The sequence below is a fragment of the Oncorhynchus kisutch genome, linkage group LG20 (genome assembly GCF_002021735.2).
Source record: "Oncorhynchus kisutch isolate 150728-3 linkage group LG20, Okis_V2, whole genome shotgun sequence".
NCBI classification, from domain to species: Eukaryota; Metazoa; Chordata; class Actinopteri; order Salmoniformes; family Salmonidae; genus Oncorhynchus; species Oncorhynchus kisutch.
Genome location: NC_034193.2, coordinates 25,434,845 through 25,457,220, shown reverse-complemented (window position 1 = coordinate 25,457,220; position 22,376 = coordinate 25,434,845). Strand labels below are relative to the sequence as shown.

General features: G+C 42.5%; 1 protein-coding gene across 2 annotated transcripts in view; it reads right to left on the bottom strand.

Moving 5' to 3' along the window:
• LOC109865165 (zinc finger protein 385C) overlaps positions 1–22,376 on the bottom strand; it is a 145,335-nt gene that overhangs the window by 5,576 nt on the left and 117,383 nt on the right. For both annotated transcript variants that reach the window (XM_020453272.2, XM_031800024.1), the window contains 7 exons: positions 12,124–12,266; positions 10,818–10,925; positions 8,489–8,675; positions 2,713–3,081; positions 2,354–2,556; positions 2,006–2,104; positions 1,772–1,864 (listed from right to left, as the gene is read on the bottom strand). In XM_020453272.2, coding sequence (XP_020308861.2) covers positions 1,772–1,864; positions 2,006–2,104; positions 2,354–2,556; positions 2,713–3,081; positions 8,489–8,675; positions 10,818–10,925; positions 12,124–12,266 — 1,202 coding nt within the window. The remainder of the gene's footprint in view (positions 1–1,771; positions 1,865–2,005; positions 2,105–2,353; positions 2,557–2,712; positions 3,082–8,488; positions 8,676–10,817; positions 10,926–12,123; positions 12,267–22,376) is intronic.

Below are 22,376 nucleotides of genomic sequence, written 5' to 3'. Positions count from 1 at the left end.
TGATTGAATACCGGCCACCTCAAGCTCTGTGGTACCAGCTGTGATGGAAACAGGAAGTTTCGGTACAATTTTATAAATGTCGAAAGATCATTTGTTTGTTCGACATGGTGGGATCTTTTTTTGTTGGTCAAATTATTTATGCGAGAAACAGCAGTGGAAATGCCTTCATCGCCAAATATTTATATAATAACCTTCATATCGAAGTAAACTTGGGAGTCTTGCGATGATATGGTGTGTGGTCTTCCCGCTATGACTCAGGAAACGATGCAGTTTATTAGGCTACTTCACAGGGTGGTGAAAGTGCATGGTGATCTTGATGCTCCTTTCCAATAAATATTGAGGGTCTTATTCTGGTGACATGATGATCGATGCTTGCCTGACGTTTGACAAATACAAATATCCATAATCCAAATTATCCATAATAATCGCATCATGTAGACTAGCCAACCGCACTGTATCTGCCAGCTGTTGCCTAGAGCGGACGTGTCAAGACCAGAGTAGGCATGGTTGCTATTTAACGCAACCGTTTTGTGACAATATAGTTGAAAATGCAACGGAAACACATTGAACTTACATTTTGTATTTGGAACATAAAAACTTAAGTGAAAAGTCAACTGTTGTGTGCATTACCTCATCACGCACTGATTGTTGGTGGAAGCCAGTTTGGTGGAAACACACCACTGGTGGGAATATTTTCTTTATCCGTATTTTAGAATATTCCCATAATAATCTGTCGCCAAATGGATGGAAACCTAGATATTGTTCGGACAGAAAGTATGTTCACATGGTGTCCCATGTCAGAATCAGTCTAACAATGCTCTCTCTCTTCAGGCCCATAAAATTGTATCCAAAAAGTTATACTCTAGATCAGGCCTGTATGCATTCAGCTAACCACAACATTAACGTCAGAGTGAGGGTGAATGAAACATGAGAGTGAATATCCATCACCATCAATTTGTGTGAAGCCAGTGTGAATTGTTGGCAACCTCACGAACTGGCCTTAAATATCCCAGACAAGATTGTGACCATGGCCTGAGACACTGCCTCTACCCAGCAGCTGGCCAAACACAAATCCTGTGCGGCCCTCTGTCTTTGTCTGTCTGTGTCTGTGTCTGTGTCTGTGTGTGTGTGTGTGTGTGTGTGTGTGTGTGTGTGGTGTGTGTGTGTATGTGTTGGTGTGCGCGCATGTACTTGTGTGTGTTGTGGTTATGTGACAATGTTTGTGTGTGTGTGAGGCTATGTTTACCAGTGTGAGAGACCTTCTTGTGCCTGCCAGTATATTTGGCCTCCCCAACTTTCAAGCAGTTATTTTTGTAGTGAGTGAACTGTGAAAGAACGTGACCATGCCTATTCCCAAACATGGCCCTTTGTCAGCTATCCGACATAGCAGCAGCACGCTATAGTGCTCAGTTCATTAACCCCATAGATAGACAATGGGACAGAGATAGTTTGGGAATGTGAGTAAATGTGTGTTTGCCGTTTATGTGACCAGAGCCACCTAAGACAATTGCCCAATTCAAATTCAGGTTCTTACTCTTCCTAAGCAGGTAAAATGTGGCCCCTGACGTTATTTCCTGCCTTTAAACTGGTTTTCTGGGTTAGAAGACCGAATATAACTCAAATACAACCAACGGGTCTCTGTTACATGCAGGTAAAGACATCTGATGTCATAGTTTGGTTATCTGGTAAAACATCCAGTCAACCAGATAAAGACATCTGTCTCTGGTTGCTAAAAATACATTCACAAAACGTCCTCGATATAGGTCTTCACCTGAGGACTGTAAGTGCTGAGGTGGCAGTGGCTGGCCAGTTTCCCTATGGCCGAGGTCACCCCCCCAAACGGGAAACCACTCCATCTCACGCTCTGCAGAGAGGACACAAGAACGGGGGAAAGGGGGTGACAAAATAAGAACGCTGGCTGTGTGGGAATGAATGGGCAGGACAGGAGGGGTAGTTGGTGTGATGTGTGTGTGTGTGTCTGTGTGTGTGTTGGACGGACACTCACCGCTAAAACAGGGTTTGGCTGGCTCTTAGTATAAGGGCTGAACTTCGGTTTCTGGGGCTTTCCTGACAACCGGTCTTTGTGTCTTCTGCTGCTCATGTGCTGAGGGACAAAAGCAAAGCATGTTAGGTTTTATACTGAGTGAAACATCCCTTAAAAGCTACATTCTGGGATTCATTCGAAATACAATCGAAAATCCCACTTGTAGTGGTCTACAGCTGAGCGATGGGGCTAGGGAAATGTAACCCCTCTCAAATTCATAGGCAGCTCCAAATGCAAGGACTGAGTGCATGGCATATATATTTTGAGGCTGTACTACACACACTCAGAAACACTCAGAAACACACACACCTGTTTGAGCTGCGTCTCCGAGTTGACGGACACCTCGCACATCTCACAGTGGAACGGTTGGCTAGCCAGGGCCACGCCCACCCTGGCCTTGCAGCTTATTGCCTGCTTGCTCCTGCATGTCGGCCTAGGCAATGACATAACCTTGCCTCGGCGTCGCGCCTGAGCACCCACCTGGCCCTCCAGCATCTGCTTGTGTTTGGAGCCTAGAAAGACACAGACACATCACATAGCTATTGATTCATTTATCAGTTACATTTTTTATTTAATCAGAATCATAGGTCAGCATTTAAATAGTATCTACTTATCACTCAATAGCAAATGCAGTGCAAGTAGCCATATAGACATATTGCAGTACATACCGCTATTGTGGGCTTCTAGCTGGGATGAGGAGTTGACTGTGATTTTGCACATGGGACAGTGGAGGTGCTGCTTGGCAGGGGGGCTCTTTTTGCCCTGCCTGGTCTCCTCTTCCCCTCCTGGTGCCCCTGGGGACTCCCAATGGCCCTCCAGTGACGGGTTGGAGTCTGGGGTCGGGCTGGGGCCCTCCATAGGGCTACCATCTGACGTGAGCTCCGAGAGCTGGTAGACAGCAGGGGAGACGTGGGTGGAGAGGAGGGCCAAGGCGTCCAGGGAAGAGGTCTCTGAGACAGGCATAGGGGTGGGGGAGACCCCCTGGAGGGTGTCATCCAGCTTCGGTCTGGTGGGGGGCTGGTGAGACAAGAGCAGGCCTGGGGAGAGAGAGAGAAGTTGCTGTGTGAGAGTTATCGTACATGTGGTATTCACATACAAACAGGGATTGGGGTTAAATTGTCTTCCGACAGGTGGCTTCAGTCTTACACAGCATTAGTCCCTCACCTGACTCTAGTCTCTATCTGACGTAAGACAAATGGGGGGAGAAAGGCCAGCATTGACTTGGCAACTATATCAGGCAGCGTAAGACAGTGGATTCAGGTGAGAGCTGGATTCAATTAAAAACACTGGCAGATGTAGATTTTGTTTACTGAGAGCATTGCTCAACACTGGTATTTTTTATTTAACCTTTATTTAACCAGGTAGGCTAGTTGAGAACAAGTTCTCATTTGCAACTGCGACCTGGCCAAGATAAAGCAAAGCAGTTCGACACATACAACAACACAGAGTTACACATGGAATAAACAAACATACAATCCATAATACAGTATACAAATCTATATACAGCAATAAATATGCCATGGTGGCGAAGTAATTACAATATAGCAATTAAACACTGGAATGGTAGAATGTGCAGAAGATGAATGTGCAAGATACTGGGGTGCAAAGGAGCAAGATAAAGAAATAAATACAGTAGGGGAATGAGGTAGATTGGATGGGCTATTGACAGATGAGCTATGTACAGGTGCAATGATCTGTGAGCTGCTCTGACAGCTGGTGCTCAAAGCTAGTGAGGGAGGTAAGAGTCTCCAGCTTTAGTGATTTTTGCAGTTCGTTCCAGTCATTGGCAGCAGAGAACTAGAAGGAGAGGCGGCCAAAGGAAGAATTGGCTTTGGGGATGACCAGTGAAATATACCTGCTGGACCGTGTGCTACTGGCAGGTGCTGCTATGGTGACCAGTGAGCTGAGTTAAGGCGGGGCATTACCCCGAGGATCGGTAGGATGGTCTGTCTGTTTTGGTGGACTTCCTAAGCCAGGATTCAGACACGGCTAGGACATCCGGATTGGCAGTGTGCTAAAGCAGTAAATAAAACAAACTTAGGGAGGAGGCTTCTAATGTTAACATGCATAAAACCAAGGCTTCTACGGTTACAGAAGTCAACAAATGAGAGCACCTGGGGAGTAGGAGTGGAGCTAGGCACTGCAGGGCCTGGATTTACCTCTACATCACCAGAGGAACAGAGGAGGAGTAGGATAAGGGTACGGCTAAAAGCTATGAGAATTGGTCGTCTAGAACGTCTGGAACAGAGAGTAAAAGGAGGTTTCTGGGGGCGATAAAATAGCTTCAAGGTATAATGTACAGACAAAGGTATGGTAGGATGTGAATACAGTGGAGGTAAACCTAGGTATTGAGTGATGAGAGAGATATTTTCTCTAGAAACATCATTGAAACCAGGTGATGTCATCGCATGTGTGGGTGGTGGAACAGAAAGGTTGGATAAGGTATAGTGACCAGGGCTAGAGGCTCTACAGTGAAATAAGCCAATTAACACTAACCAGAACAGCAATGGACAAGGCACGCTCAAGGTCCTAAATTATATCTTAACCGCCATCGATAAGAAACAATACCGTGCAGCCGTATTCATTGACCTGGCCAAGGCTTTCGACTCTGTCAATCACCACATCCTCATTGGCAGACTCGATAGCCTTGGTTTCTCAAATGATTGCCTCGCCTGGTTCACCAACTACTTCTCTGATAGAGTTCAGTGTGTCAAATCGGAGGGCCTGTTGTCCGGGCCTCTGTCAGTCTCTATGGGGGTGCCACAGGGTTCAATTCTTGGACCGACTCTCTTCTCTGTTTACATCAATGATGTCGCTCTTGCTGCTGGTGAGTCTCTGATCCACCTCTACGCAGACGACACCATTCTGTATACTTCTGGCCCTTCTTTGGACACTGTGTTAACAACCCTCCAGCCGAGCTTCAATTCCATACAACTCTCTTTCCGTGGCCTCCAATTCCTCTTAAATACAAGTAAAACTAAATGCATGCTCTTCAACCGATCGCTGCCTGCACCTGCCCACCTGTCCAACATCACTACTCTGGACGGTTCTGACTTAGAATATGTGGACAACTACAAATACCTAGGTGTCTGGTTAGACTGTAAACTCTCTTTCCAGGCTCACATCAAACATCTCCAATCCAAAGTTAAATCTAGAATTGGCATCCTATTTCGCAACAAAGCATCCTTCACTCATGCTGCCAAACATACCCTTGTAAAACTGACCATCCTACCGATCCTCAACTTCGGCGATGTCATTTACAAAATAGCCTCCAATACCCCTACTCAATAAATTGGATGCAGTCTATCACAGTGCCATCCGTTTTGCCACCAAAGCCCCATATACAGTACTACCCACCACTGCGACCTGTACGCTCTCGTTGGCTGGCCCTCGCTTCATACTCGTCGCCAAACCCACTGGCTCCAGGTCATCTACAAGACCCTGCTAGGTAAAGTCCCCCCTTATCTCAGCTCGCTGGTCACCATAGCAGCACCCACCTGTAGCACGCGCTCCGCAGGTATATCTCTCTGGTCACCCCCAAAACCAATTCTTCCTTTGGCCGCCTATCCTTCCAGTTCTCTGCTGCCAATGACTGGAACGAACTACAAACATCTCTGAAACTGGAAACACATCTCCCTCACTAGCTTTAAGCACCAGCTGTCAGAGCAGCATAGCCCATATATAATTTAGCCCAAACAACTACCTCTCCCCCTACTGTATTTATTTATTTTGCTCCTTTGCACCCCATTATTTCTATCTCTACCTTGCACATTCATTCACTGCAAATCTCCCATTCCAGTGTTTTACTTGCTATATTGTATTTACTTTGCCACCATGGCCTTTTTTCTGTTGCCTTTACCTCCCTTATGTCACCTCATTTGCTCACATTGTATATAGACTTATTTTTCTACTGTATGTTTGTTTTACTCCATGTGTAATTCTGTGTTGTTGTATGTGTCAAACTGCTTTGCTTTATCTTGGCCAGGTCGCAATTGTAAATGAGAACTTGTTCTCAACTTGCCTACCTGGTTAAATAAAGGTGAAATAAATAAACAAATAAAAACAATCAATATCTCACAAAACACAGGTGGGGAAATAGCTACCTAAATATGAACCCCAATCAGATGCAAAGATAAACAGCTGCCTCTAATTGGGAACCACATTAGCATCAACATAGAAATAGATATACTAGATCACCCCCTAGTCACGTCCTGACCTACTACACCATAGAGAACCAAGGGCTCTCTATGGTCAGGGCGTGACAGAGTGTCCTGGAAAGTTTTTTAAAAAAAACTTCCCGTAAGACAAGGCCTTGGGGGGCGACCTGAGGCCGTCAGCCTATTTTAATAGCACCCGCGGACGTCTAGTAAGGGACCATCCATTTGCCCTATGAAAATCCTCATCAATCATAAGGGAGCTGCCACATATGTAGGTTATTGTCCTGCTGAAAGTTGAATTAATCTCCCAGTGTCTGGTGGAAAGCAGACTGAACCAGGTCTTCCTCTAGGATTTTGCCTGTGCTTAGCTCCATTCCGTTTATTTTTTATTATGAAAAACTCCCCAGTCCTTAACAATTACAAGCATACCCATAACATTATGCAGCCACCACTATGCTTGAAAATATGGAGAGTGCTACCCAGTAATCTGTTGTATTGGATTTGCCCCAAACATAACACTTTGTATTCAGGTAAAAAATGTATTGCTTTGTTACAGTATTACTTTAGTGTCTTAGTGCAAACAAGATGCATGTATTGGAATATTTGTATTCTGTACAGGCGTCCTTCTTTTCACTTCTTTTTCTTTTTTAGGTTAATATTGTGGAGTAACTACAATATTGTTGACCCATCCTCAGTTTTCTCGTATCACAACCATTAAACTTTGTAAATGTTTTAAGGTCACCATTGGCCTCACAGTGAAATCCCTGAGTAGTTTCCTTCCTCTCCGGCAACTGAGTTAGGAAGGACGCCTGTATCTTTGTAGTGTTTGGGTGTATTGATGCACCATTCAAAGTGTAATTAATAACTTCACCATGCTCAAAGGGATATTCAATGTCTGCTTTTTAAAAAACCTATCTACCAATAGGTGCCCTTCTTTGCGAGGCATTGGAAAACCTCACTGGCCTTTGTGGTTGAATCCGTGGTTGAAATTCACTGTTCAACTGAGGGACCTTACAGATAATTGTATGTGTGGGGTACAGAGATGAGGTAGTCATTCAAAGATAATGTTAAACACTATTATTGCACACAGAGTGAGTCCATGCAACTTATTATATGACCAATTGTTATTCCTGAGCTTATTCAGGCTTGCCATAATAAAGGGGTTGAATACTTATTGACTCAAGACATTTCAAATTTTCATTTTGAATTAGTTTGTCAAAATTTAGAAAAACATAATTCTTTGATATTATTGGGTATTGTCTGTAGGTCAGTGACAAAAACAATCTCAATCGAATCCATTTTAAATTCAGGCTGTAAAACAATACAATTTGGAAAAGTCAAGGGCTGTGAATACTTTCTGAACATTGTCAAAGTAAACATATAACAACGATGGTCAAAGACAGGAATATACGAGACTGTTAGTTATAAATCAATAATCTCTTACCTTTCTCTCACTCTTTCTCCCTTTCTCCCTCACTGTCCCTTTCTCTCTCCCTTTCTCTCCATTAATCAATTGCCATGGTTACCCTGGATATAAAGGCTCTATCATTATGTCATCAAATGGAATTGAATTATGGTGAACGAAGTATGGAGAGAATCAATAGAAAACGAAGATGAGTCTAGTAAATACGGCGAAGGAAGGGGCGACAGAAGATGGGGCTATTTTCAGATGAGAAAAATGGATTGACAAACGACAAGACAAAGAGACAAAATAACAGGAAGACAAAGATACTGTTTTGATCGGTAAACGGTATGGGCAACATTTTCTGTCCACAAAATAGCACTAAAATGCAAAAAAATATTTATAGCAGGAATGATCTCCTACCGTAACTTAGCTTTTTACGTGAGAAATCTGTGATCTTTAAAGCGGTTTCGACACAACTGTCATGAAAATGCATTGTATGCAACGCAATCCGTGGCAGTAGCATTCCAAACTTGGATTAAGAGTAGCTGTCTTGTCAACCTAAAATGGTTATTATGGGCAAGTTTCTGTGCTGTTTCTGTGCTGTGTTTTGCGGACAGAAAACAAGGTTACAATAAGCCTGGAATCTACTCTTATTCAGTGAATTGAAACAATCGTGAAACAGAACCATAATCACTGTGAATTCCAGGATAGCTTACAACAACAGCTCCGCTCCTACACGTCAAAACGACATCCTCCTCATGCACGTTCCTTGCTATGATCACTGATCTAACATGAATTCTAATTGCTGATCGCAATCAGATCTCAATCTTTACTTCAAAGGAAGGCGAGAGGGGAGCTTTTTTCCCAGACCTGGTATTTTACCTGTTCCTTCTGTGAGGCTGGGGTCCATCAGTGCAGGTAGGGACTTTGCCACTCCAGTCTTCCCCCTGTCTCTGTCTCTTTCCCTCCCTGCCATGGAGCCCTGGCCCCTCTGACGGTTCCTCTGGGCGTCCATGGATTTCAGCTTGCGTGTGTGTTTGTGGCCCTTGTAGTGAGCCTCAGCCTGGTTCTGGTTATGGAGGAGACAAAGAAACAGTATGAGAGGAGAAGAGATCCCTGGATCTCAGCATCAGAACAGAAACCAAAAATGACAAGAAATTAGGAAAGGGGAAGGATTTTGGCAAAAAACTTGGTAACTAGTTACACAGTTCATACAGTGCATTCGGAAAGTATTCAGACCCCTGGACTTTTTCCACATTTTGATACATTACAGCCTTATTAATTATTTTATTTTTCAATCGACACACAACACTCCATAATGAGGAAAAACCTTTTTTTTTTTAATAATTGAAAATTTATAAAGAAATTAAAAACTTAAATACATTTACATAAGTATTCAGACCCTTTACTCAGTACTTTGTTGAAGCACCTTTGGCTGCGATAACAGCCTCGAGTCTTCTTGGGTATGACGCTACAAGCTTGGCACACCTGTATTTGGGGAGTTTCTCCGATTCTTTTCTGTAGATCCTCTCAAGCTCTGTCAGGTTGGATGCGGAGCATCGCTGCTCTCCGGAGATGTTCAATCAGGTTCAAGTCAGGCTGTCTGGGCCACTCAAGGACATTCAGAGACTTGTCCCGAAGCCACTCCTGCGTTGTCTTGGCTGTGTGCTTAAGGTCGTTGTCCTGTTGGAAGGTGAACCATCGCCCCAGTCTGAGGTCCTGAGTGCTCTGGAGCAGGTTTTCATTAAGGATCTCTGTACTTTGCTCCGTTTATCTTTCCCTCGTTCCTGGCCAGTCCCCACGTCCCTGCCGCTGAAAAATATCCCCACAGCATGATGCTGCTGCCACCACCATGCTTCATCGTAGGGATGGTGCCTGGTTTCCTCCAGAAGTGACGCTTAGTATTCAGGCCAAAGAGTTCAATCTTGGTTTTATCAGACCAGAGAATCTTGTTTCTTATGGTCTGAGAGTCCTTAGGTGCCTTTGGCAAACCACAAGCAGGCTGTCATATGCCTTTTATTGAGGAGCGGCTTCCATCTTGTCACTCTACCATAAAAGCCTGATTGGTGGAGTGCTACAGAGATGGTTGTCCTTCTGGACGTTTCTCCCATCTCTACAGATGAACTCTGGAGCTCTGTCTGAGTGACTAAGGCACTTCTCCCTGATTGCTGAGTTTGGCCAGGTGGCCAGCTCTAGGAAGAGTCTTGGTGGATCCAAACTTCTTCCATTCAATGATGGAGGCCACTGTGTTCTTGGGGACCTTCAATGCTGCAGAAATGTTTTGGTAAACTTCCCCAGATCTGTGCCTCGACACAATCCTGTCTCGGAGCTCTACAGACAATTCCTTTGATCTCGTGGGTTGGTTTTTGCTCTGACATGCACTGTCAACTGTGGGACCTTATATAGACAAATGTGTGTCTTTCCAAATAATGTCCAATCAATTGAATTTATCACACCTGGACTCCAATCAAGTTGTAGAAAAATCTCAAGCATGATCAATGGAAACAAGATGCACCTGAGCTCAATTTCGAGTCTCATAGCAAAGGGTCTGAATACTTATGTATTCAAGGTATTCCCGTTTTTCACATGTTTATGAATTTGCAAAGAATTCTAAAAACCTGTTTTCCCTTTGTCATTATGGGGTATTGTGTGTGGATTGATGAGGGGAAAAAATATTTAATAAATTTTAGAATAAGGCTGTAATGTAACAAAATGTGGAAAAAGTCAAGGGGTCTGAATACTTTCCAAATGCACTGTATATATACTGTATACAGTACATCACAGCCCCGTCAAGCAGTTCTTCAATTAATTGACAAGCATAGCTTGAGCCCCAAAAATGTCATTAGTTCTCGTGAACGGAGCAGTCTACAGATGTATTGAGCATTCCCTCTGTGTTCATGTGTCTCTGTGTGCTCAGTGAGTGTGAGTGTGAGTGTCCGTTTTTGTGTGTGTGGACTGTGATGGTTCTTCTATGTGGGGATTTGGATGCCAGCAGAGAGAGGGTGTCTGCGTTTAATGCTTTTTCTGGCTGATAGGTGGAGAAAGGCTCAGCGACAACAACAACAACACAACACAACACACACAACCTTCACAGAGATAGAGGAACAGGAGCACACATGCACACATACACCGTCAGAGTGATGAACGATCTGACAAGAGAGGAGGATAGATTCAGCCTGTAGTATTGTGGCAACGGAGTTGACTGACTTACGGTGGAGTTGAAGCGGAGGTGACAGATGTTGCAGGAGATGATCTGTTTCCTCTTAGGCGGTGCAACACCGAACGTGTGGTTGATAACCGCCTTCTGAACCGGGTCCATCTGTCGCACACAAAACAAGCCAGACTAAACACAAACATTACTCAGATTAAGTGGTGTCTAACTATTACATGGGCAGTCAACCAACCCTCCTGGGGAGCTACTCTCCTGTAGGCCTTTGCTCTAAAATACCTGGCTCGTGTTCATCAGGGCACACAACGGAAAACTTTTAGAAAGCTTCGCAACGGAAAGGGAAAATGAGTCCAGGTATTCGCTGTTTCAGTCTGTTTGATTCAGTTTGTGGACTAATGAACACGACCCTAATCAAGGTCTTGAGGAGCACCTGATTAGTAGAATCAGTTATGGAGGAAAATCCTGCACCCCTACAACCACCCCTATAACTAAGGTCAGGAAGGATTGCATAACGCCAGTCCTCGAGGGCCCTGCTGATTTCTTGATTGGCAAGAGATTTCTGAACAAAATAATTTGGTCTGATATTATGAGGCAAGGACATAAGAAACACTGCTGCCCTCCAGGACAGTAGTTGAGCATCCCTGTATGAGGCCATCAAATAGAAAAACTAACAGTCAATCATGGATCTCTCCATGTGCAGCTTCTCCATATTTGAGTGGTGTGATGTCACTTCCGCCTGCACTTGCCACAACACACCTAATCCAAAAGATTATTATATCAAGGTATGTTTTGGAGTTCATAGATGTACAGTATGTGTATACATGTCATCAAGTACATAGAGGAACTAGACATTGTGTCTGTGTGTGTGTACATGAGCATATTCCATTTATACCGTATACCGGGGTATTTTGAAATACAAACGATATGATTTTCAATACCTCCCCAAAAATATATATTTAAAGAATCCCCTCGCGGAGGCTGCGTGCTACGCCACTGCTTATAACTACAAATATAGCAGAACTATAAGAAATCAAAGATTATCAAATTATCAAGCCTTGGGTTCCAGCTATGCATTTGGTTTGCTAACTTGCTAACTAAGTGGCTAGATGTCAAGATCAAACTTATTGCTTAGAACAGATACATGCAAACCCCCTCCTGGATCAAGATCCCTGTTGCCTAAATAGTTTTGTGTGGCAAAAAATAAAAAATACAAAAATAAAAATAGCGCTCCTTCGTATATACCGTATACCCCGGTATGGTACAGAAACAGTATGAAAATCTGGATACCGCCCAACCCTATTGTGTGCATGCCTGTCTACATACATGTGTGTGTGTGAGAGCAGCTCACCATGTTGAAGTTGGGGAAGAGGTTGAGGGGGGAGGAGGCGTTGACGTGGAGCGGCAGGAAGTGCTTGATGTCCAGCTGGGTCTGGAGGGGCCGTCCCGGGAGGGATAGGGAGGCCAGGAGGGGGTTGGCCTGGGACAGTGTACCTGTAGAGGGTGGGTGGAGGACATACAGATGCTGAAAATCCATTGTCTTCCAACAGGTGTTGTCAATTCTACCTGACATACTATCTGGCGTAAGACAATGGGCTAAGGCTAGAATTCATCTGTCACTGATAACTCTTTGCTGTATTGGCGGTGTCAACTGGAGGTGATCAACACACCTCCCAAGCTACTTGGTAGACTCTGACTTCCTATCATCCTTGTGCACTCAAAGACTGACATCTTGTGGATATTTTCAATGGAAATTAATACAAAGCCATACCTCTACTTGAAATAAATTCTGACTGCCGTATAGGGATGAGAATTCAAAATTATTTAGCTATTCGAATAATATCATGACATTTATCCAGATAGTTGAAATACAAGTTGATTTCAGGGACCAGTGTGTGTGTGACAGTCAGAGAGAGAGAGAGAGAGAGAGAGAGAGAGAGAGAGAGAGAGAAAGAGAGAAGCCAAGCCAAATCGGCCGATGTCTAGTTTAACGCCGATGTGCAAAACCAATGTCAAAGCTGACGTGCATACCTATATAACGTGGGTACATGATGTAATGACGCTACGTAAAATGGTGCGCTACACGTGCAACACAGCATTCCTAACCTAGCCCACAATGTCTGCTGTGTGGATCGAGCAGTCAACAAGTCGAGCAGTCATTTGAAAGAGTAAGAACATTTCAGCGAGACAACTCAAAGGTGAAATCCATTAACGCCAAGATAATGGAATTCATTGCCCTTGACAATCAACTGTTCTCTATCGTGGGTTACACAGTAATATCGTCACTGCTATTAGCTTTGCGACATACTATGGAACGCCGTTTGGGTCTTTGCGTGTCAAAAAGGATACACGTCAAATAACACTATTTGACAATAACACTATTTGACGCGTTAAATAATCTTTTAATTTGACACGTCAAATAACACTGTTCTATTATAGAATGTTGTGTGTTCTGAATTTTCACTTGCAAGCCAAGCGCCACCATGACTATCAGTAGCACTGTCAAAGCTGTACAAAAAAGTCTGTTAACACAGGCCATGAATGATGTGTTTACAATACCATGTTGGTAATAAAGCATTACCGCAACTTCTGGGGTAGCTAGCTTTAGCTTGGTACCTAACTAGCACCAATACAACCAGCCTGAAAACAATGACCAGTAGAAACTGCAGTCATTTTCCTTATTTTTAGCAATGATTTAGGAATCCTTGTGAGTAAGTATTAGGTAGGTAGCCACTTGTTGTTCGCCTATTGAAATTGAACTTCAGTTCATGAAAATAAAAAACTAGCCAGATACTTAACCCTGTTGCCCAAAGCTAACGTTATAAGCAGCCAGCAAGTGAGGCTCGACCGGACAAGGTTATGTGTTGTGAAGCTAGCCACAATCAGGATTAGGCACAATAGTGGAATTTGCAGTTTGCCTTCAAAATAAAAAATACCTCTTTAAAAGTGATGCAGAAGGTTACAATTGGTGGGATCATTCCATATTTAGACTAGATAATGTTAAACAAGTTTGAAATGTGAAGCAATGAAATGGGTTATCAGTCTACTCTGTGACACCCACAGAACACAACTGTGAAGAGTTTACGCAAATATTAGCTCTTATCGCGGGACTGTGACTGTGTGAAATCACCTCCCCAGTCAGCCGATTGTGTGTATTTATATTCATATTGCACCAAGCAATACCCAATGTCCTCCTCAGAGTTATCAGAAGAGAGAATGAAATGACTGAACAAATGAACAACGAAACAGCACAGTAAGTAAGTGAAAGAAATATGTTTTGATTATGTTTTACTGGTAATGGGGACATACGTAAATGCCAACAAAATAACTTTTTGGTCAGTGTGGTGTGTGTAACCTTTATTTAACTAGGCAAGTCAGTTAAGAACAAATTATTATATACAATGACCGCCTACCCCAGCCAAACCCGGACAACGCTGGGCCAATTGTGCGCCGCCCTATGGGACATTTTAAACATCAGTTATCGGTATCAGGTGTTTTTGGCCAGGAAAATATCGGATATCGGTATCGGCCAAAAATGTCATATTGGTGCATCACTAGTTTTATTATAATTTTGAATGTAATGGTCTATCCTTGTTGGCTATGTAGCAATGTCACAGATCATTTGATTGCATTTTAGCCAAAGCCTTTAAAAGCCATTCTCTCAAAAAATAATACTCTCCCAGGTAATTGAATACTAACGTCTGTTCGGGTATTAGAATAATCGAATACCCGTGCCCATCCCTACTGCCGTACTGAGTACTTCAATCTACACATTTCTGTCCTTCTGCCACTAGAACTCTCAATGTGCTAAATTGTCCAAAAATAACCCAAATATTTTAAGGATTAAGGACAGCACTTAATCCAAATCAAGTTTGGAGTACTGCAGCTTGGCACACACATTTCTATTGTGGTACAGCTATAAGAGATTGGTCAGCAGAGAGAGAGAGAGAGATGGAAGAGAGAGCGAGAGAGAGAGAGAGAGAGAGAGAGGGAGAACGAGCGAGCGATAGCAAATGGGGCTTAAATAGCCAATTATATTACTTTTGATCTTGATGGAGGTGAACATTTCCCCTGGAGATATTACCATCAGCACACATTAATAGCAATCAGGATCCATTAAATAGAATGTGTGTTTGTGCTTTTGTGCGTGCGTGTGTGTGTGTGTGATAAAGCAGAAACTAGGGGAACATTTTCACCTCCAACTGGGTGCTGTACTAAATTGTGACTTTTGGGGACCTTGACTCTCTCGTTCTTTCTAACTCCCTCTCTTTCTAACTCTCTCTCCTCTATCTCTCCCTTCACTCTCTCTCATTCTCTGTTTCCCTTTTCTCTCCTCTGCTCTCTCTCTCTGTCACCCCATTCTCTCTCTCTCTCTCCCTCGCTGTCTCCCCCCCTCTCCCCTCCCCCCCTCTCTCACACAAATCTGCAATTGATCTCAATAATCTTTCAAGCATTAAGTCACAAAAAGTACCAGGCAAGAAATGTAATGTTTTGCTCCATAGAAGCGGATACAAACATCAACTGTGAGTGAATTTATATTTGGCTCAGAAAAATATTTTGGCTACAAGAATAGTTAGAGGTTTCATTTTTGTTTTTGGCGTTCATTTGGCGTTTTTTTGGCGTTCATTTGGCGTTTTTCATTTTGGCGTTCATTTGACACTTTTAACCACGCACTCAGTCTTTTGCAGTCTTTGTTTTCAACTGGTCAACTGTGCATTGAATCATGCTTTTTAATCTTACCATTATATTTGTTGTGTGTATGTCTGAAAGTATGTATATATATATATATATATATATATGCATTTTTTACACTACACAAGAGTTGCCCTTCACGATCCATTGAATTGATGGTAAAACAGTTTTCCTCTTTCAACCCGGCTTCGACTTCCCCAGAGAAAGATAATCTTACCATTATATTTGTTGTGTGTATGTCTGAAAGTATGTATATATATATATATATATATATGCATTTTTTACACTACACAAGAGTTGCCCTTCACGATCCATTGAATTGATGGTAAAACAGTTTTCCTCTTTCAACCCGGCTTCGACTTCCCCAGAGAAAGATACCATATTCATGGATGATAGGAGTGTAGATGCAATGATCCTTTTCATAGAGTGGGGATAAAAGCTTATGAGGCAGAGAAATGATGGCACACTGCAAACTGGAGGCTTAATCGCTATTATTTTGAGGATTAGTCTTTGGGTGACTCACCGTCCCAGTGTTTATCATTCTTTTGATGAGGAAAAGGGTAACAAGCCTTTCAATGCAGAGGATCGCACTGACAGCACCTCAGAAGAGTGTTTCAGAGCATCCCTTAGGACACACCATATTGTCGAACGTTCCCTTAAGAGTCTCACTAGGTCATTAACTAACGTTTTCATAGTAATGTTCCCGTGATGTGCAAGGACTGTTTCCAAGAGACCATTCCCTTAATGTAAAATAGAACTTACTCAGACCGTGGTTACCATGTTCTCATAACTTAAAATATGTATGTTCTAGACACGTTTCATTCCCCCCCCAAAAATATGTAATTACAAATCATGTCTTGTTATTGTTGCCAAGCCAATCAAGTCTCTGATTGGTGAACCCCTGATCCAATCATAGCGCTTTGTCTGTTGGCAAGGTTTGGGATACTCTCACACCCAGTGCTTTAAACATAGTGTTTTCAACATATATATTTGAAATATTAGACATTTGTTAAGTTACTTTATTAACTGGAACTGATAAAGCGCATGAGGGAGGGGCCATACTGTGAGTGAGTGACACGGGGAGCAGGGAGGAGAGATGGAGAGAGAGACAGCAACCAACCAAGCCTACTGGCGCTATAGTAGACTAATAGCTGCCATAGCTAGGTTATTTATCATGAAATATGATCACATAGTACCTGTCTTGACTGCATCAAACCCGGAGAAGCTAGTTAAGCCAGCTAACTGTTAGGCTAATTGAGATTGCAGTGCATGCACTTTCTCATTCTACATTTGCAAATAACAACAACTCCATTCTGAATATTAAGTAGCAGCCTACCTGTTGGCTCTAGGTTGTTATAGCCTATCCTTCTCCTTTAACTTTTAATTATGTCATTTTAATTGCATCTTCCATTGATTAGATATCTCCTAACTATTGCCGCTTTAATGACTTATGATTGGCCAACAACAACAACAAGCTACACTCGCCATGCTCCACTCTCATGAAAAGCAAAAGCAGCAGCATAAATGATAAAATCTCTCTCTCTCTCTGCTACAGGAGTAAAGTTCCGATCTGTACGGGCCCTTCCGGACAAGTCAGTTAAAATTACATAAACCCGAGACCTGTGACAATCATACCCAGACCCGTGACATTATTTAGAATTCTGTATCCGACCCGCTCGGCTCTCAGATCGGATATTCGGGTACTGGTGGATCCATGAAGACAAGTGCAATCACCATTATTGCTTACATCCTTCAAGTTGCTTCATCTACATAAGTGCCTAGGGAGGAGGGGTTAGGGTTTCTTCTGGACAGGGCCTAACTACTGTATACTGGCCCAATAAGCACATGCCTGTGTTCGAGACCTGCTAGGGAAGTCACCCTACTCTTACATTTTTAGCAATATACACTACTGTTCAAAAGTTTGGGGTCAATACCCCAAATACTTAGAAATGTCCTTGTTTTTGAAAGAAAAGCAAAAACACGTTGTTGATCGTTAGAAAACCCTTTTGCAATATCAGCACAGCTGAAAACTGTTGTTCTGATTAAAGAAGCAATAAAACTGGCCTTCTTTAGACTAGTTGAGCATCTGGAGCATCAGCATTTGTGGGTTCGATTGCAGCCCCAAAATGGCCAGAAACAAAGTACTTTCTCCTGAAACTCTTCAGTCTATTCTTGTTCTGAGAAATGAAAGCTATTCCATGCGAGAAATTGCCAAGAAACTGAGGATCTGGTACAGCGCTGTGTACTACTCCCTTCACACAACAGCGCAAACTGTCTCTAACCAGAATTGAAAGAGTTGTAGGAGGCCCCCTTGCACAACTGAGCAAGAGGACAAATACATTAGAGTGTCTAGTTTGAGAAACAGAATTCCTCAACTGGCAGCTTCATTAAATAGTACCCAAAACACCAGTCTCAACGTCAACAGTGAAGAGGCGACTCCGGGATGCTGGCCTTCTAGGCAGAGTTCCTCTGTCCAGTGTCTGTGTTCTTTTGCCCATCTTAATCTTTTCTTTTTATTGGCCAGTCTGAGATATGGCTCTTTCTTTGCAACTTTGCCTAGAAGGCCAGTTTTCAGCTGTGCTAACATCATTGTAAAATGGTTTTCTAACAATCAATTATCTTTTTAAAATGAGAAACTTGGATTAGCTAACACAACGTGCCATTGGAACCCAGGAGTGATGGTTGCTGATAATGGGCCTCTGCAGATATTCCATTAAAAATCAGCCGTTTCCAATTGTCATCTACGACATTAAGAATGTCTACGCTGTTTTCTGATCAATTGGATGTCATTTTAATGGACAATTTTTTTTTGCTTTTCTTTCAAAAAGAAGGACAAACCTTTGAACGGTAGTGTATGTTAATGCCATTATTTGGCAACAGTTACAACACACCTATCTGATCTAATGAAAATGAGTTTCTCAATGACACGTTTGTTCTACATGGTAAATGTGTTGTTGATTTTAGAAAGACGACAAGGGTCTCTTTGATGCTCAGCTATATTGAATGAATAGATACTGACAATTTATGAGGTAGTGGAAATGTAGTACTACTTTGTGCTCAAGGGGAAACCCTACAGATTCACAACCTTTAATAAGAAACACATTTGAATTAGATCAGATAGTTGTAACTGTTGCCAAATAATGACATTAATATATTTAGCAAAGAATGTGATAGTAGGATGACTACCCTAGCAGGTCTCGGACCCAGGCCACCGGCACCAATGACAAACGCCCTAACCGCTGTCCCAATAAATGTACGTAGTTCTGTCATCGAGCTCTTCTTGTCTATTAATGTCCTGTAATATGTCATGTTTCATGTTTTGGTGCGGTCCCCAGGAAGAGTAGTTGGTGCTTTTGCAATAGCTAATGGCAGATCCTAATAGAATACCCCTCTCATGAAACGTGTCTAGAACATTAGTATCTTATATTCTGAGAACATGGCAACCATGTACTGTGAATGCTTGGCGCAAAGTTGATGGAATATTCTCCTGACACGGGCACAGCGGGAACTTTATATTTGTTATGTTCATAAATAGTCTCATCAACAGGAAAACGTCAGGTCACTATCAATTAACCACATTGCGGAATGTCAGTCACTTGTTGCCGTTGGACAATTGAGCCACATCAGAATAACGTGATTCCACCAGGCTTCCTAATATAACTATGGGCATAGCAGTTCAATAATCACCTTGCTCTCTTTCTCACCAATGGGGGTAAATCATGTATTTAAATGATTGCTTACCCCTTGTCTCGCACTTGCAGCAAAAGTTTACGCCCTCTCCCCTCTACCTCCCCACCGCCACCAGCTGAATACAGTATCTTACACCCAGCCAGTGGGGTACTGATGCCAGACGCCCATCAAAGGGCTATCTGCCATCCCTGCGTCTGGCTCTGGGGTTCATCCCCCGGAGACGGGGCCATCCCCCACATCTATTTGAATAAATGTTCATATATACAAATACATTTAGTCTCTCTTGTTCATTCAGTTAAGGCTGCCCTCAATTTAACTACCACCTGAGTGTGCACGGGGGCCTATGTCTATCCACTTGTTCTCATTTTGCTCACTTTTATAGAATCACATAGCAATCAAATATTTTTTTTATCTTATTTTATTTTGGGCCCTGTTGACGTTCAGGGTTCTCTCTTTGGCTTTGCTTTGGAGTTGAAGAGGCGGGAGACAGCTGCCCCTCACCACCTGAGCAGACCCAGGGCTTACACACACACACACCCACACACACACACACACACACACACACACACACACACACACACACACACACACACACACACACACACACACAGTTTCTGATTGGGCCATTGTGTCTGAATGTTGTGAGTGTGCTTAAGTATTCTCATAAAAACATATTTGACTCTAAAACCATCAAGGGTAGAAAACGTGTTATCTCGACACAGTTATCTCTCCATTTGCACAAATGATGCAGAATCATGGCTGAAAAAACAACACAATTAAATTGGAACGACTTTAGAGAGACGATTACGTACACTAAAGATTTAACACACCATTGTAACTAAGTCACGACACTCATCAACACTGGCTACTTCTAATCGTGCAAAACATACCGTTTCTCACATAATGAGCATTTTAAAAACATGCTTTTTTCCCCTCCAGTCTGTCACATTCCTTTTAGGGATATATTACAAAGTATTTATTTAGTCAAGGAATAAAAGCAATTACTGTACTATACTGTGCTTATGCAATAATGATGATGCTATTTGCTGCTTATAGACTAGGACAATAGGCTGACAGGGTGGGGGAGAGTTTTTAGTTTCCATTAGATAAGCAGGCTACCATCGACAGATACAGCAGAGCTAAACGAGAGAGTGAGAGGGTGGAGAGAGAGAGAGAGAGAGAGAGAGAGAGAGAGATCTTCCTTTTCTTGACAGCAAAAAAACACCTCTGTATTCGTCAATAAATACGTTTTTGTCCAGGCAAACTCTTTTTTTTACTCTGTCACTGTCCATGCACGCACACATGCACACGCAAACATAAACACACAAACACACACACAGCAGCCCAACGGCTTAGTGAGAAAGTCTTCCTGCAGGGTAACATCCAGCCAAGTTCAGGCCTCCCATCGTAATCTGCCCTATTTTCGCTTATTACACTCTGAGCCCACTCTCACACTGGCATTTTAAAACATACAATGAATTGTTCAAGGTTAAATCCACTGCTGGTGTCCTTGAGTCATTGAACCAGCAGGGCATTCTGAAAGCCTATTTACTTTGGTTATCTACTGTATATGTAAAAGAGGGCAAAGCACTTCCAAATTTCCAAGTGCCAAATAAATACCATTCCTTTTGATGTAGTGGACATCTTAATGGCATCATTTTCTGGGTGTAAACTATTCTTCTGGTTAATAAGTCCTCAAATAACTAGATTACAACCAACTAGTCTTTTACAGCCAGGTAAATACAGTCTAGTGTCTATACAGGTCCACACTTTTCAGTGTTAAATGAACACATTTGCATATTTCTCAGAGTGCCTTGTCTTTCGAGTGAATTGTAGAGTTTCCAAACCAAAACTGTATTTGATAGTTACAGAGACAGGGTTATTGCATTTATCAATTTTCGGTCACCAAGTGATATCTTAAGTGAATATGTTATCATAAAAATGTAGTCATTTAACACAATACAACACATATTTCATAAAGCCTAATGCTGAGGGAAAGTCACATCATGCTGGCTTGCAAAAGTGATGTGTAATTCATGTTGGCATACAGCCCAAACCATTTAAACCGCAACCAGCATTCATAATGACTGCCGGATTGGGAAGATTAAGATGTGATACTACCTAAACCATCTAAACTGAAACAACCACTTTGGTAATGAGTGCAATAAGTCCAACTAACAAATTTGATTAGTTAAGAATAATGTACAGTGCATTCAGAAAGTATTCACACCCCTAGACTTTTTCCACATTTTGTTGGGTTTCAGCCAGAATAAGAAATATATTAATTTGAGATTTTTTTGTCACTGGCCTCCACACAATACCCCTTAATGTCAAAGTGGAATAATGTCTTTCAATTTATTTATTTTTTACAAATTAATTAAAAATGAAAAGCTGAAATACCTTGAGTCAATAAGTATTCCCCTTTGTTATGGTGAACCAAATTAAGTTCAGGAGTAAAAATTTGCGTAACAAGTCACATAAATTGTAGTCGAGCAGTACATTTCTAACACAGATTCAACCACAAAGCCCATGGAGGTTTTCCAATGCCTCGCAACTAAGGGCACCTATTGGCAGATGGGTAATTATTGTATTTTTTAAATCAGACACTGAATATCCGTTTGAGCATGGTGAAGTTATTAATTACACTTTGGATGGTATATCAATACACCCAGGCACTACAAAGAGAATGGCTTACATCAACACCATTATCCCAGAAACCCTAGTCCCTGTCACGCCATGATCTGTTTTACCTGTCCTTGTGCTTGCCTCCACCCCATCCAGGTGTCGCTCATCATCCCCGGTGTATTTATCCCTGTGTTTTCTGTCTGTCTGTGCCAGTTCGTCTTGTTTGCCAAGTCAACCAGCGTTTATCTCCTAGCTCCTATTTTTTTCCCAGTTTCTGTTTTTACTAGTCCTCCTGGTTTGGACCCTTGCCTGTCCTGACACTGAACCCACCTGCCTGACCATTCTTCCTGCCCTGACCTCGAGCCTGCCTAACGCCTTGTACTGTTTGGACTCAGACCTGATTTCTGAACTCTCGCCTGTACCCAACCTGCCTTTTGCCTACCCCTTGTGTTATAATAAATATCGGAGCTTAACCATCTGCCTCCTGTGTCTGAATATGGGTCTCGTCTTGTGCCCTTATAGACCTACTCCAATTTGCATACCGCCCTAACAGATCCACAGATGATGATCTCTATTGCAGTCCACACTGCCCTTTCC